Genomic DNA, 17,086 nt, shown 5'->3' on the forward strand with positions numbered 1-17,086 from the left:
CTACGCAGGGCCGACCCACCTCTTCGCGGTCCCGGGACAATCCCAGCGGCCCAAGATCAGATTCAGTATCTGCCCCAGGTCTCCACCACACCCGGGCATCAGCGTCATTAACGAGCTGGCGAAGATGGGCGACCCGAATCTCCTGGAAGTGGTGGCGGAGGAAGGTAAGGAGCCCGCCAAGAGGCGCCGAAAGAGAGCCGGGCTGCGCGCGTGGACCCTGCCATCCCCGGCGCTGGGGCCCCGGGGGACGTTGGCGGCCCTGCGGCTCGAGTCCCGGGGACGTTCGTTGCGAGGCATGTCCTGCGCGAGACAGAGACCGCAGGACAGTCCCTGCCTGGGGTGGTTGGGGTGGGTTTTGGCGCCCTACAGATTGCTGCTGCCGCGCGCTCGCGACCTGTGACCAGTGACCCAGATGGTCCCAGACGCCTGGGAGCCGTGGAGGAATTCAGCGGGCTTGGCTAGCGCGCTGCGAGAGTGCGAACCCGGGAAAGAAATGGTCTCCCCCAAAAAGCCGCGCTTACAGTGCCTCAACAGCTGTCCCACGTGTAGGGAGCCGGTCCTTGGGTCCTTTTGCCTCCCGCTTTTTGCCTATTACTGATCATGCTGAGATGCTTCTAAATTGTGGGAGGAGCAGATCTTAAGGGCTGTCGGCTTGAGATTGTTACGCACTTGGGAACGCTGCTGTTTTTACAAAACGGCTTTCATTGAACCTTTGGTTCCGTTAAGTAATACTTGTTCATTGTTTGCTAAGACCTTTACACATACCTATAATCTGTGGATCTGTTTTAGCGCACACATTTTGCTAAAAATGCACTTTTTTTTTGCTATCTTCGGAACCTCAGTTCCCTCAATGACACTCTATTTTTATATCTTGTTTAGTATTAGATCTAAACATGGAAACAGGTTTTTCAAGTAATAAAAGATCTAAGCATAGTCTTAGAGTTCTGTACTTAAAGGCTCCAAGAAACAGAATTTATTATTGCATCTTCCTGGTTCCCTTTTTAACAGCTTTATTGAAATATAATCTAATACCATAAATTTACTCATTTAAAGTGTACAATTCGATGGTTTTTAGTATATTTAAAATTTTGCAGCCATCACTATAATCTAATTTTAGAACAGTTTCATCACCCCAAATAGAAACCTCATAGGCAGTCACTTCCCATCCTCCAAACTTCCCACCTCTAGCTCTAGGCAGCCAATAATCTATTTACTATTTCTGTAAATTTCCCTATTCCAAACCCTTCATATAAATAGAATTATGCAATATATGGTCTGTTGTAACTGGCTTCTTTCTTTTAGTATAATGTTTTTCAAGCTCATCCATGTTGTAGCTTGTATGAGTGCATCATTCCTTTTAATTGCTAAATACTGTTCCATTGTAGAAATACACTATACCTTATCCAAACATTAATTGGTGAAATTTGGATTTTTCATTTTTTTCCTACTATGAATAATACTGTTGTGAACATTCATGTATAAGTTTTTGTATGAGCTTATGTTTTCATTTTTCTTGGGTATATATCTAGGAGTGGAATTGCTGGATGATGTGGTAGCTTTATATTGGACATTTCGAGAAACTGCTAAACTGTTTTCCAAGCCTGCACCATTTTCATTTCCACAAGTAATGTATAAGGGTTCCAGTTTCTCCACATCCTCAACAACACTTGTTATTGTCTTTCTTTTTTATTATAGCTATCCTAGTGGTTGTGAAATGGTATCTCAATGTGATTTTTATTTGCATTTCCCCAATGCAGTGACTAAAGTGGCAAGTATTTTCATATGCTTATTGGCCATTCATATATTTTCTTTGGAGAAGCATCTATTCAAATCCTTTACCCATTTTAAAAATTGAGTTATTTGTCTTTTTATTATTGAGTTGTAATGTTTTTGTGTGTGTGTGTGTGTGTGTGTATTCTGGAGGCAAGTCCCTTATTAGATACATGATTTGCAAATATTTTCTCTCATTCTGTTGGTTATCTTTCCATGTTCTTGATGGTGTCACTTGAAGCATACCCTGCTTTTTTAAAATCAAAAATAATTTGAGGACAGAAGGAAATAAAGCTATTGAAAACTTTAAGCTTTGAATAGTGGCTCTACAAAAGGATATAATAAGCATACTGATTGGTGGTCAGTGGTGCAAAAGAAGTCAGATGACTTTCAGAAGTACAAAATTGGAAGTCCCTTGCCACATTCATTTGATGATTTCCTCTTTTGCTGAGAATCACATTCTTTTGTAATTTCAGTAATCCAAAGGTCTAAATATGCATATATATTCATTTAAAATATTCAGTAATCTGTTATAATCAGTCCTGAAGTAGAACTATGTCAAGGTACAGAAATATATTCTTCATTGAAGAAGAGTGGAGGAAAAAATGTGTATTATATAATGTTCTATGTAAAATGAAGAAGAAATGTTTCAACATGGCATTAAAGAGATTGACTATTGTCTTCTTAAGGTTGCTTGAAATATGATATAATTTAGCCTTAAGATTATTTTTTTACTAGAATTACAAATTAGTATCACTTAAGGTTATATGAAGCATGAGTCCATCCCAGGAAGGTTTGTTTTATTTGTTTATTTATTTATTTAATTAATTTTTGAAACAGGGTCTTGCTCTGTCAACTGAGCTAGAGTGCAGTGGCATCATTATAGCTCACTGCAACCTCAAACTCCTGGGCTCAAGGAATCTTCGTGCCTCAGCCTCCCAAGTACCTAGAACTACAGGTGTACACCACCACGCTAGGCTAATTTCTCTACTTTTGGTAGAAATGGGGTCTCGCTGTTGCTCAGGATGGTCTGGAACACTTATCTTCAAGTGATTCTCTTGCCTTGGCCTCCCAGAGTGCTAGGATTATAGGCGTGAGCCACCATGCCCAGCCCAGGAAGGTTTTAGAACTTTTCACAAAATGATTTCAGCTTTCGCTTTTCTTTGCAAAGGCTTTTGTAATCTGTTTATGCTGTCTCCTGTGATCAAAGGTGTGTCTCTGATTTGGGTGGAGGTAAGGGGAAAAGACATTGATGAAGAGTGCCATATATTTGATGCTTGGATCTAATAACCACATTCTATCCAAATTTCTATATACAGATTTGCTCATAGATCCAGAACCCAGGCATCAGAGAAGTGTGACATTAGTGAGAGCAGGGCCTAAAGAGCTGGGTGGTCCAGGCCACTCAGATGACATATTATTTTAGATGTTGCTCAACATGTCAGTTATTTTACTGGGTCAGTTTTACTGCCCATTATTGAGACCTTTGTTATCATTAGGTGTCTTTGTTCGTTTTCTGTTGCTACAACAGAATATCACACTCTAGGTCATTTATAGAGAAAAGAAGTTTATTTATCTCTTGGTTTTGGAGGCTGGGCAGTCCAAGAACATGGTGCTGGCATCTGGTAAGTGCTTTTGTGCTGCATCATAACATATGGAAAGGCAAAGGAGTCTGTGAGACAGAGAAATAGGGCCAAACTTAACCTTTGCTCAGGAACCCACTCCTGAGATAACAAACCCACTCCCTAGATGATGGCATTAATCCATTGGTGAGGGTGGAGCCCTCATGTCCTAATCATCTCTTAAAAGGTGCACCTCCTAATACCATTACAATGGCAGTTAAATATCAATGTGAGTGTTGGAGGGGACATTCCATAGCACTAGGGTTCTATGAAAAGTGCATTGTTAGGAGGATGTGGGTTTTTTTTTAATATTGATAGTACAGTAGAATTTTGGAAGCCTACTTCCATATATGTTTTCTTCTGCAATTAAATGACAGTTATAAAAACAAAAGTGTTGGCTGTAGAAGACTGAAAAATTCTAGATTACATAGCATCAGATTTTAGTAGCCACTTTCATTTCTACAGTTTTATATTTTTATGAACATGTTTCTTAGAGTAAATTTACCCATTCAAGTAAACCTCAATCTTGTATATCATGTTTCCTAAATCACCTTTGAAGATTGAATATGAAAGTGTTAAACAATTGATTTACATGCAATAAGATTTCTTCCAAGAGAGACAACATGAACATTTTGCCTCTTAGATGTAACATTTAATGAGATATTTCTAGTAATTGTTGAATTTTCTCTGAGTTTCTTTTCTTCACAGTTGAACCTGTAAGCAATCAGTGATCTCCAGGCAGCTAATTTTCTACTATCTACTAATTTTTAAAATGAAGTTCTAATGGCAAAGTGTAATAGAACACTTAAATAGTTACACAAACACTGCTAGTAAAATGTCAACATTGCTGGAATTGAACTATTGACTGACATTGTAAGGACGTTCTGATTTGAAATGTACATTCTTTAGCTGATTTATGGTATAGTGAGCATTGGAAAAGACAGTCTAGGGGTTTAGTGTTGGAAAAGATAATTTAAATGTTTGATGTAAAGTTGCTTGCATCTTTACAGCTACATTAAACATTGTGTTTAAACCACCTGTCCTTTAGTAATGTGAATATTTGATTACAAAGATTTTATTTTATACTGCTGGTAGGAGTGTAAACTGAGAAGACCATTTGGTAAATGCAAGAGCTATTTTTGGGCTCTGGGTTTGTTGGAGTGTGTATTCTTAGTAATGTGCCTTCAGTGAGAACCCAAGGCTCAGTCTTTGCGCTGGCTTTACTTTTGGCATATATTTGATGATTCCCCACAGTGAACTGGTACCAGATCCTTCATTTTTCTGATTTGTAGCCCACAGAATGAATTATAGTCTTCTACATTCATTTTAGAGGAAGTTGGAGCAATAGCAAGAAGCTGATACATTAGTTGGCTTTAAATCCTGCCCTTCAGTCAGGCTTCTGTTTTGACAGGGACTTGGTGATTATGCATAGGTATTCCATCTTTATACTCTGTGACGGAATGTAAAAGTGTGCCTGAGTCTCTGGCATATGTGAACATCTGATTGTGTGCATGTGTGTGTGACAAAGCTAGGGAGCAGTCAGTGTGAGGGGGTGAGAAGGAACATAGTGTGTGAAGAAACAAATCTATCCTCTTGAATCTTTCAGCTTTCCAGAAAAGTACACAATTGACAAAATGTGCTCCTTCTGGCTCTCAAGGAGTTTGCAGTCTTGTGGAAGGAAATGTAATTGGGTGAGGAGCCTAGAAAGGGCAAATAATTATGGATATTCTTCTGTGATGTTACAGTAAAATTCAACTAATAATAGGTTCTTAAAAGTTAGGTGTAATGGAATTTGAAACCATCTAAATTAACTTTTCATTGTTTGCTGCATTAAAATTCATTGGTGTGGAATGCATTTTAAATGGATCTTTTACCCCTGCATGATTTTGTAACATCACATGTTGGTCATTTGTGAAATATTAGTTCGCTGAGTTATGCAGATCTGCCAAACATTGACATGTTTCATTATAAAATATCAAAAAGTCACATTAACATCAATATTGATCTCATCAAGACAGTCTTGTGAAACTCTTAAGCTCATGGTGACAGATACAAGTTTTCTGAAATTCTGACTTTCATTTGAAACTCAAATGTTACCATTGGCAAAAAATACTGTCAGCTGTTTTCCATGAAGTGACAGATTCATGTCATTGATTTTTGAGATAATATATACCCATTAGCCAAGGCTCTATGACCATATATGTCTGTCAGTCATACTTTCAATTAAAATGATTTTTCATGAAAAAGTCAGTTACTTCACCTTGCAGTGCAAAGTATTTTTTCATGAAATAACCATGGTTCTGTGGACTACAGCAGCAGAGCTTCATGCTTGCATCCTATTTCTTTATAAATTATTAAAAAGATGTGTGTTCAGGGTGAAGATTTCATAAAATTAATAATTTTACTGTTTTATCAAAGACATTTTTAAGTTAAAATGGGTTTTTGTTTCTGTTTTTACTGAGAATGCATGTAGGTGGAGAATATAATGACTACTAGTATGGTTTGGTGCCATCGTCTTGATTCGTGTGATGGTACCAGCAGTTTTATCCCACTGCTTTTGCACCATCAGTACAAATGTCAACAAAATGAAAAGGCAAATAAGGTATTACTATTATCATAAAATAAATGGGATCTTGACAGGGGTTGGCAGACTGTACTTTGAAAATTGCTAACATGGGATTTGTATTGTCAACTATAGAGTAGTGTGTGTATGTGTATAATATATATGTATGTATGGTTGTATGTGTGTGTATATAATCATTCCTCAGTACTCTCAAGGGATTGGTTCCAGGACCCCTTGCGGATACCAAAATCCACAGATGCTCAAATCCCTTATATAAAATTGTATAGTATTTTCATATAACCTGTGCGCATCTTGTCATATACTTTAAATCATTGCTAGATTATTTATAATACCTAATACAATGTAAATGGTATGTAAATAGATTAGTACATAGCACGGTGCCTGACACGTGGCAAGTTCTCGATTTATTTTGGCTTATCATTTTCAGGAACAGTAGCAAAATAACTTGGGTCCTATGCTAGCCTGCTCATTCATTCCTTCAATAAATGTTTGTCATGGAACTTTAATCTGCAAATCAGTATGCTGAAAGAACAAAATCAGACATTATGTCTACCTTTCAGGAACTTACAGTCTTTGGGGAGAAAAAAGACATTCATCAAAAAGCACATATATCCTTATAAATTTGAAACTTTGAAAAGTGCCATTGAGTAGAGACAGTTAAGACGGTTTGAACTAGTCAGATAGGTGAGAGAAGGCTTCCCAGGGGAGAAGGTGACTTAGAAGCTGCTATCTGAAAAAATGTGAGAAATTACCCAGGGAAAGGTTGGAAGAGGAAGAGTGTCTTGGGTCGTGTTTTGTGCTGCCATGACAAAATACCATAGAGTGGGTAATTTATAAACAGGAAGGTTTATTAGGTACTTGGTGGAGGCTGGGAAGTCCAAGATTGAATGGCTGCATCTGGTGAGGTTCCTCATGCTATGGCATAACATGGTAGAAGGCATCAAATGATGAAGGAGAGAGTGCATGTGAGAGAGCCAAATTCCCTTTATAACAAATCCCTCCTGCCATAATGGCAGAGCCCTCATGACCTTAACACCTCTCAAAGGTCCCACCTCTCAACACTGAACTTTGGGGGACAGATTGAAAGCATTACAGAGAACATTCCTTGCAGAGGAATAATTGTTAAGGTACCATGAAAAGGGAGCATGGAACTGAAAGAAGGTACAAGAAGACTGAAAGAAGACTAGTGGGCTGGGCTTAAGAGAGCAATGGGTTAAGGCTGGAGAAGTAGGTTGATTTTAGTTAGTTTTAAAGGTTTTGCTAATCAGGCAAAGAATTTATTATAACAAGAATGATCTTTATCTTTTACTATCAAAGTTATGGACCATGAATATGTCTTTTTAAATAAAATAATAAATAAAATAGATATTTCTTACAAATCAGTATTTATTTTCACATGAAGCCTTGTTTTAACAAACGAACAGATAAAAATCCAAAAATCCTCTGTATAGAAAACTTTGGACTTTATACCACAGCTGACTTATAATGGTTGAATTTGTGTCAAGTATAGATTTATGTATATTGTGGGTTTAATGATTTGAGAGAGTAACTGAATGGTTTGCATAGCCTGTGGAAAGGAATTGTACCATTGTAAGCTTGGTACAATTAATTTGATTTAACATATGTTTACTATTGTTTTATAAAATGAATTTTTTTTCTTGGATTATGAAAAAGCCATATAAATGGTAGATTTATTTTTTATATTTTTGAAATATATACTAACTCTTCCTAAAATTGCAGTTACTGTGGATGGCCTTTAAATGACAGCAACATTTTATTAAATTTCCATTGTGACTTTTTCTCCAAAAAGTGTTTTGTATAGAAAGTTTTTTGATTGAGAAATATTTCTCAATGTTTTTCCAAGTTGGAGTCACTAAAGAATAAGAATCTGAATTCTATATTTAACACTCTTTAGCATTACAAACTTATTTGAACATTTATTTTAGTCCAGCTGACTAAACATATAGTGATTACAGAGCTATCTCTGTGTCAAGAAAGTACTTTGGCCTATTTAGAATTTGGTAGTGCTCTCGTAGTGTTTTAATTGCAACCAGTCTGGTTCGATTTCAAGAGAATAATCTGAGAGAATATTAAATCTCACAGGGTGAGAACTAAAAGATACCAATGGACATCCCTATTGGATATTTTCCTTTTAACATTTTTGTGGCTATGAATTGATAACTGCACTGATAAGAGATTAATGCCAGAGATTGTATTCTACACATCAGTATTTGATGCTTTTCCCCTAGATTATAGTCAGTTTTGAGTGAGACTTTTTTTGTTGTTTTTGTTAATGTATATTTTATTTTATTTTATTATTTTTTCCTTTTTTTAATTTCAGAATATTGCAGGAGTGCAAACGTTTTGGTTACATGAATTACTTTTGTACAGTTTGAGTCAAAGTTATGTGTGTCCATCACCCATATAGTGTGCATTGTACCTGTTAGGTGTGAATTTATCCATCTCCTCCTCCCCTCTCCCACCTGCTTGATTTCTGTTGAATTTTACTACAATATGTGCTCATGAGTGTTGATCTATAAGTTTCAATTTAGTAGTGAGTACATGTGTTTTGTTTTTGTTTTTTTTTCCATTCTGTAGATACTTCACTTAAAAGGATGGTCTCCACTTCCATCCAGGTTATTATAAAAGGTATTAATTCACCATTTTTTATGGCTGAGTTATACTCCATGGTATAAATATATCACATTTTATTGATCCACTAATGTATTAATGGGCACTTGGGTTGTTTCCACATCTTTGCAGTTGTGAATTGTGCTGCCATAAACATTTGAGTGCCAAGTGTCTTTTTAATAAAATGTCTTTTTTTCCTGTGGGTAAATACCCAGTAGCAGGATTGCTGGGTCCAATGGTAGGTCTGCTTTTAGTTCTTTGAGATTATCTCCATACTACTTTCCATAGAGGTTATGCTAGTTGGCAGTACCAGTTTTTGGTGAGACTTTTTTTAGAGGCTGATTTGAACAACTTAGCTCCAGGAAGGTCTTGCATATTTTCTTCCAGTATATTTTCTCTGAATTTTTTTTGGTTGGTGAATTCCTATTTTCTTCTGATGCATACTTTTGAACATATCCAAATATGATCAGTTGGCTAGTTTAAAATGTTCTTCTTTTTCTTATTTCATTTAGGGAAAAGATGCAGTAGAGATACAAGCTGTACTTTCCACTTGAATGAGGTAAGTTAAATGTATATGTATTAGCTTCTTGTGAAAGATCCTGTTAAGATGATGAACAAACTACAGACTGGGAGAAATATTTTCATATCCTGTATCTGACAGAGGACTTGTATTGTTAGTATATAAAGAACCTACAGAATTAAATATTGATATTAAATTAATAGTAAATCAATATTTTTAAAAACCCAATTAAAAATGGTCAAAATATATGTTGAGACATTTCACTAAAGAAGAAATTTGGGCGCTAAGCTATGAACATATGTTCAATATCCCTAGCCACTAGGGAAATGCGAAATAAGAACAAAGTAGAATATCATTATATACCTATTACAGCAGCTAAAATACAAAATAGTGACAATACCAATTATTGGGGAGGATGTAGATAAACTGAATCTCTCATACATTGCTGGCCGGAATGTAAAATGTTACAGCCACTCTGGAAAACTATTGAGCAGTTTCTTAAAAAAGCAAATATATATTTACCATGTGACTTGAGAAATCATACTCTTGGGCATTTATCTCACAGAAATGAAAACATGTTCACATAAAAACTTGAACACAAATGTTCATAGCAGTTTTATCTGCAGTAGCCAAAAATGAAAACAACCCAAATGTCTTATAGTAGGTTGAATGATTAAAAAACTGTGGCTATCTTCCCGTGGGATACTAACCACCAATAAAAAGAAAGGGACTATTGATAAATATAGCAACTTGGATAGATCTCCAGAGCACATTATGCTCAGTGAAAAAAGGAAAATCTTAAAAGAACATATACCTTATGATCCCATTTTTATCACACTCTTGAAATGACAGTATTCTAAAGATGGAGAACAAATTAGTGGTTCCTAGGGATATGGATGTTGAAGGGAAAAAAGTGGACATAAATTTAAAGGGGTAGCATGAGGGAGATATTTGTGGATGGAATGGCTGTGTATCTTGATTGGGCTGGTTCTTACCCTAATGTGCACATGTGACAAAATGACGTAGAGTTATACACAGATATTATACTCATGTCGGTTTCCTGGTTTTGATATTTTACTATAGTTATGAGGGGTGTACCCATTATGGGAGACTAGGGGAAGGGTACATGGGATCTCTCTGTACTATTTTGGCAAATTCATGTAAAGCTATAATTATTTCAAAATAAATAGTTTAAAAAGTGAATACAATTTATTTCACTTTCTTTGTTTCCAAATATTTTTTCTGCCAACACTCAAAGGCAATAAAAACACAAGCTCTACATTGCAGTCATTTTTTTAAAAAAGAAATCTTGATAGTAGAATATTTATCCAAGTATTGGATTGAGGCAGAAATGACTAAAATCGATGGATTTATTCCATTAGCAAATTTATAGATATGATGAATGTTTGGGGTTTTACAAAACAGAAGAATATATAGAAACTGATGTTTATTATTTCAAAATTGTTTTAGTTTGAAAGGATCTTATGTGCTTTCATGATTGTTTAAACTTTTAAAGGGCCAAATTCTAGGGTGTTACCTCTGATTTACTATTAATATAATTGTAAATAATTTGGGGATCTAGAATATGCATGTGAATTAAAAATTTGTGATAGGACGAAGATATTAAATTTATGATATCATCAATAGAAAGTAAGCAAAAATTAATTTTAAAAAGTCAACATTTATTGAGAACTTCCGATGTATTATTTAATCTCACGATTTGGAAGTTGTAGTATAGAGAGGTTAACTTGCTCAAGTTTATGTATGTAATAGTTTTGTACATGTACGTAATTAATTTCACATAATCTAAGAAAAAGGATACAAGGAATCTATAAAGCGAAACTATATATGTTGGTTTATTGTTATTATCTATTAAGTTTTAGAGTTAGGATTATGAACATAGGGAGTCTTATTCTGTAGCATCTACTCTTAATCACTGTACAATGTTGCTTAAGAATACTGTTCTAAGAAATATTTTTTCTGAATTTCAGTCCCAAATCATTGCTACTTGTGTTTGGAATATTTATGATGGATATTCAGTTTTTATGATGATTTATAAATCCTCTGACTATTGCTACATTTTGTTACTAGTGGAAGTATGTCATTCATCCCTTTTTTCATTTCATTCCATTTTTTACCATTTCTTTCACTTTCTCAATGGTTGGGGTCAGGGAAGGAGGCAGCCTGAAACAGGAAAGCCATGGCTACTGTAGAAGAGAATGTAGAATTGAGAACAGCATGGATTCTTTTGCCTAAAACTAAGGTCAGTGAGAAGTAAGACAACGAAATACTCAGCAAAATGTAGAAGTAACCTAAGTTATTTTATTTTACATTTTGCAAACCAAAGATATAAAAACAGCTTTTGACTAGAAATCAGAGCAAACATTTTTTCAAAGGTCAGACATTGTAAAGTAGCCTGGTTGCTTTTGGAGCATTTAATATATGTTGTTTTTTTTTTTTCATATCCATCTATAAGCAAAACAACTGAACTTTCTCTAGGATAATTGAAAACAATTATGTTATGAGGACTCAATATAAAGTGAAGCTATAATAAATTTGTTTATTGTCTTAATGGCAGAAATGTAACCACACAATTTACTTTTAGAGACTACTATTTCAGAATTGAGTGATCAAGTTACTTATTAGCTTCATTTAATAGCTGTTATATTTAGATGAGCTAGTAGAATTCATTCAGAGTCCACAAGTAGATAGAATCTCGTATAAGGGGATTATAATTATAATAGAATTTTGACCATGTATTTACTCATAGTCTCAGTCTTTCCACAATGCTCTGCACCTGTTTCAGTATTACTTTAATACAGTAGATGAAATTTCTCTTGTAATTTATATTGAATACAGTAGTATGAAAATTGGAATGTGTTTAAAATTATCAATTTTTCATCCTCTTTAAGAACAGAAAAATTGCCGCTATTTCTGTGGCACATTCTGCTACTGAACTTTTGTAGTATTGGGTGTATTTCCAAGGTGCTCTTTGAGTATTTTTAAAATATGTCCATAGAACTTTTTATCTGCTATTTTCAAAGCTGATATACTCAGCAGCATCTGGACAGGAGATGCTAGTTGTGATTTTCCAAAAACATGGTAAGTGAACTCCAGTCTGGACATAAATTTCAGGTAATTTCTCTATAGTATTCTATTGTAACTGTCGCTAGAGACTGCTAAGAAGTGATTGGGTGTGATTTTAGGAGCATGTAATCTCAGGAGCATGTCCTGTGGTATGCATGCTATCATGTAACATAAAGAGTTGGAAATACATCATACACCAAGGCAGGTATCATTATTGCTTTAATTATTATGCAAGTGATTTATAAAATATATATATATATATATATATGGCTTTTTTCTTGGGTTTTAAGTGCGAATTCTTAAGAATCCTGATGGTGCATTTTCCAAGGTATTCACTTTACTAATTCCAAACAAACACTGAAAAGCATAGAATAGGCAATGAATTTTGCATTTCCTGTTGGTTCTGTTCAGGATTCAGCATCATGAATAGACTTCCTTGTTATTTCTCTATAATGTGGTAGTTCTTAACCATTTCTTATGTCACAGATTTTTTTTCTTATCATTTGATAAAACTACCTCGCAAAATCTCATTCTCTCTCAAGCTCTCTTTCTCTTCCTCCACACAGACACAGACACTGCACATGTATACACCTATACACAGTGTGTATGTGTATGCTGTATATACAGTTTGCATACAATTTCAGGTGTTTCGTACCTTCCTTGAGTACCAGAAGTATTTCTGCATAGAGAACCTAGAGTTTTTGTTGTTGAAACTTACCTGCTCCCTCTGCTTCACTTGCATTCTTATTAACAGCACTATGTCTTCCTCTGGTGCTGTTAGTAGAGCCAGAGCAGCAGGGAGTCCAGGTATCTCACTGGAGAAGCAACAATGGTAAGCAGCCATCAGTACTATCCTTGCTTTCATGGACACAAATGGGGCATCATTTTGTAATCTTCAGTATTGATGCTCTTTTCCAGTTCAGTTATTTTGCAAGCCCTCATACATGGTATTTGAGAATTTGTTACTTTAGGGAAAAAAAAATCAGTTTCTTTAGGGAAAAAAAGTAACTCAGACATATTAATGAGAATGACACATTAATCATAACACTTTGCTTGCATTTTAATATTTGCCAGTTTGCAAATGAGAAAATGAAGCGTCTAGGAGGTGTAATGACTTGACCAAAATTATCCATATGTGTAAGGGGTAGATCTTGGACTGGAACTCATGTTTCTGAGGCCTAGTTCAGTATCCTTTCTCCGTTACATCCCTCTTCCCATCTATAAGTACATGCTTAACAATAATTATGAAGTATTTATTTTAAAATAAAATTCGAATACTAATTCAGAGGTTAGTAAAGGGACTTAAGCCTTTTTATTAGTTGCTTATTAAATAAAAGATGCTGGTTGGGAAGATGGGGAAATAGAGTTTTATTCTTATACTAAAATTTTAAAATAAACTATGGTTTGCTTTTCACTTGGTTACTAATCGTTAGTATTTCAAAATGAGGATTGTGGGGTTAATCAAATTAAAATAATTGAAATTTTGTTGGTTTGGTTTTTTTAAATTTATTTTTAATTTTGGTCATATAAAATATTTACATAATTCCAAAGTTGAAAACCACAGAGTGAATTAATGTTTAGTGGAGCCTAAAGCTTATACAATTTTGTTGTCACTTGTTAAGAAACATAGTGGGACAAAGTTTACTTTAAAAGATCTACACATGTATTTTACCACGAGAACACATTGCCAGAGTCCTTCCTAAATGCTTGAAAGGGGCAGGCGCAAGTAAGAGGCACTGAAGCTTAGACTTTATTAGCTTGAGGGTTGATCCATCTTAGGTTGAAACTATGGAGCAAAGTATTTTTAGAGCAATCTTTCTTCTTTTTCTCTCAATCCTTTTGTAGTAACTATTTTTATATGGTTTATTTTTCCAATGCCATTACAAATATTGCTAAAATGAATACCATTGGAAATTAGTCTTATAATATTTTGGCCATTTTATCTTTCTACATGGAATTTCTCTACAGAAGAATAATGTAATTTTGCCATCGATTGCCAAATCTGTTTTCTTGCATTTCTAACAAATGTATGAGAATGCCTGTTTCTCCACTGTCTTTTCAACAGTATATTTCCATGCTTTTAGATTTTTCCTGATGATAGTGAAATAGTGGCTTTTGGGAGCTATTTCAGTTAACACAGTATCTTTATGTAGTTGAAATTTGCAGTTCTCTAACTATGAGTGAGATATTAATCTTTTTGTACATTGAATGGTCATTTTATTTTGCTAGAACACTGTACATTTTGTCCATTTTCCTGTCAGTCACTTAGGTTAGGTTTTTCTTTTTACATTTAATTTTGTTTTGTGAAGCTCTTTACATATATATTATTATCCCCTTGCCTGTGATAAAATTTGCAAATACTTTCCCCAATTATATTACATACTAATAATTTAAATTTTAAATTCTAAATGATGTTAAAATGATTTACAATATTTCCTTCACTATGTTGAGACTGTCTTTGATTAAACAGTAAGCTGTTAAAATTCAAAAGTAAGTTTCCTTTTTAAAATAAATGTTATTTTAATATGATTTTATATTTGCTGATTCATTAAAAATATAGTACCCAGAGTTCCTTATGCTTCCCATCCATTTTCCCCTGTCATTATCTTAATTGGTATTGTACGTTTGTCACAATTAATGAACCAATATTGGTAAGTTATCATTACCTAATGTCTATACTTTATTCAGATTTCTTTAGTGTTTCCTTAATATCCTTTTTCTATTCCAGTGTCCTACTAAAGATGCTTCACTGCATTTAGTAGTCATATATCCTAAGACTCCTCTTGGTTGTGACAGTTTCATGTACTTTTCTTGATTCTGATAACTTTCACAGTTTTGAGGAGTACTAGTCAGGTATTTTGTAGACTGTCTCTCAGTTGGGACTTTTCTAATGTCTTCTTCATGATTATACAGGGATAATGTGTTTTGGAGAAACACACAGAAATAAAGTTTTATTCTCATCACATCGTATCATTGTTGTATCCTATCAACATGATTTACCACTGTTGATGTTTTAACTTTGATTGCCTGGCTTGAAGTAGTGTTTGTCAGGTTTCTCCACTGTGAAGTACTCTTTTTTTTTTTTTTTTCATCCTTTTCATACTGTATGCTTTGGAAGAAAGTCACTATGTGCATAATCCCACACATAAGGATTAGGGATTATGTTCTACTTCCTTAATGGTAAAAAAATTATTTGGAATTTTTTGTATGGGAAATTCTTTTTTTCATTCTTTCTTTCCCCTCCTTCTTTCCTTCCTTCCATCAATATGGACTCATGGATATTTATTTTATACTTTGTGTTATAAACCCAATACTACTTTATTTATTTTCTTGCTCAAATTGTTCTAACTTTGTCTATTGTGAGCTTTTCAGTTGATTCTTCTCTTCATTTGACATACCCCTATTACTGTGTTTTGTTTTTAGCATTTTCTTCCTTTCTGACATTACATGATGCTTCAAGCTCATCTTGTACCTTTCCTGTCTCAGTCCTAGAATCAACCATTTCTCCAAGGAAGTTTTCTTTCAATGTCATAGAAATATCACACAAGAAAAATCTGTATCAATCAGAGTCCTATTAGGCATACCTTAAGTAGGATAATTTGAGAAGGGCTTAATAAAAAGACCTTTATAAAGATGGGGTACAGGAGAATCCCAGTAGGTATAGGTCTAGTAACTATGAATTTATTGTCCATACAGCTGAAGGGAATAGGGAAGGGAACAGTTATTGGGACCCAGAAGGAAAAAGGAAAGGAAAGGAAACAGAAGAAAAAAGTCATGTACTAAAGGCATTATTGAGAGGCTCGATGACCTTTAGTGCAGGGATACAGCCTTCCTGAATCCGACCTTAGAAAGGAAGACACTCCCTCTCTCCTTCCCTCCAATCGTCTGTGGGAAGCCAGAGGTCAAGGGATATCTACACTGGTCACCCTCACAAAGCAGGACAAAAAGCAGGGTTGAGAGGAGTAGAAAGGGGATCTGCTGGGGTAAACCAAAGATACCCATCAGAATATTACTGGACATATTTTTTGGGGAAAAAATGGAGTCTTGTGGTTTCTGCCATGATGAATATGATAGAACTTCACTATTGATGATTCTATAATATAAATATAGAACAATTAACATAATTTAACATTTTATTTGAAATAGTCAACAGTAGATTGGATTGAGTACCTAAATTGTTACTAAGTTGCCAGTATAGAAATGTACTAAAGGCATTAAATGAAATATAAAAAGGTGGAGACAACTGTACTGGAGAGAACGGATCTCAGAGTGACTACCCTGAGTGATTGGAAGGAATAGTTTGGTAGGTACTTAGAGTTTCATGAGCAAAGAATGAGAATTGAAAAGGCACACTAGAAGTGTGCTTTAATGATGACAGATATACAATTAACAGGTTTTGAAGGAGTATAGGTCTTGTTAACCTCAGGAATGATATTCCAAATATTTAACAACTGATAAGACATAGGCACAAAGCTATCTCTAGGTACCTTTGAATAAACTGACCAGAAGCAATCATTATAAATCTAAGCACAGTATTTATAATTGATCTATGTATATATTTAGATATTACTACTCTAAGGTGCAGATACTTAGTTCAGTCTCCTAGTTATTTCATCCAGTTTCATGACTTTAAATACAATTATACCAACTCTCAAATTTAAGTTTCCAGTGAAGACATCTCTACTGAACTTCACACTTAAATATCCAAGTGCTTTTCCAGAATGTGTTTAGATATATAAAAGATATCTCAAGATTAATATGTCTAAAATGTAATTCTTAATTTTCCCCTACAAAAATCTGCTCTGTTGTCTTTCATATCTCAGCTATACATAATCCATCCCTCTAGTTGCTCAAGCCAAAAAATATTTTAAA

General features: G+C 34.7%; 1 protein-coding gene across 1 annotated transcript in view; it reads left to right on the plus strand.

The window, feature by feature from the left end:
• The first annotated feature begins 412 nt into the window (after positions 1-412).
• The window catches only part of ANO5 (anoctamin 5), a 69,415-nt gene continuing 52,741 nt past the window's right edge, over positions 413-17,086 (plus strand). Inside the window, exons 1-3 of the mRNA XM_069470563.1 lie at positions 413-545; positions 9,120-9,166; positions 12,999-13,046. Coding sequence (XP_069326664.1) covers positions 413-545; positions 9,120-9,166; positions 12,999-13,046 — 228 coding nt within the window. The remainder of the gene's footprint in view (positions 546-9,119; positions 9,167-12,998; positions 13,047-17,086) is intronic.

The sequence above is a fragment of the Eulemur rufifrons genome, chromosome 6 (assembly GCF_041146395.1).
Source record: "Eulemur rufifrons isolate Redbay chromosome 6, OSU_ERuf_1, whole genome shotgun sequence".
NCBI lineage: Eukaryota > Metazoa > Chordata > Mammalia > Primates > Lemuridae > Eulemur > Eulemur rufifrons.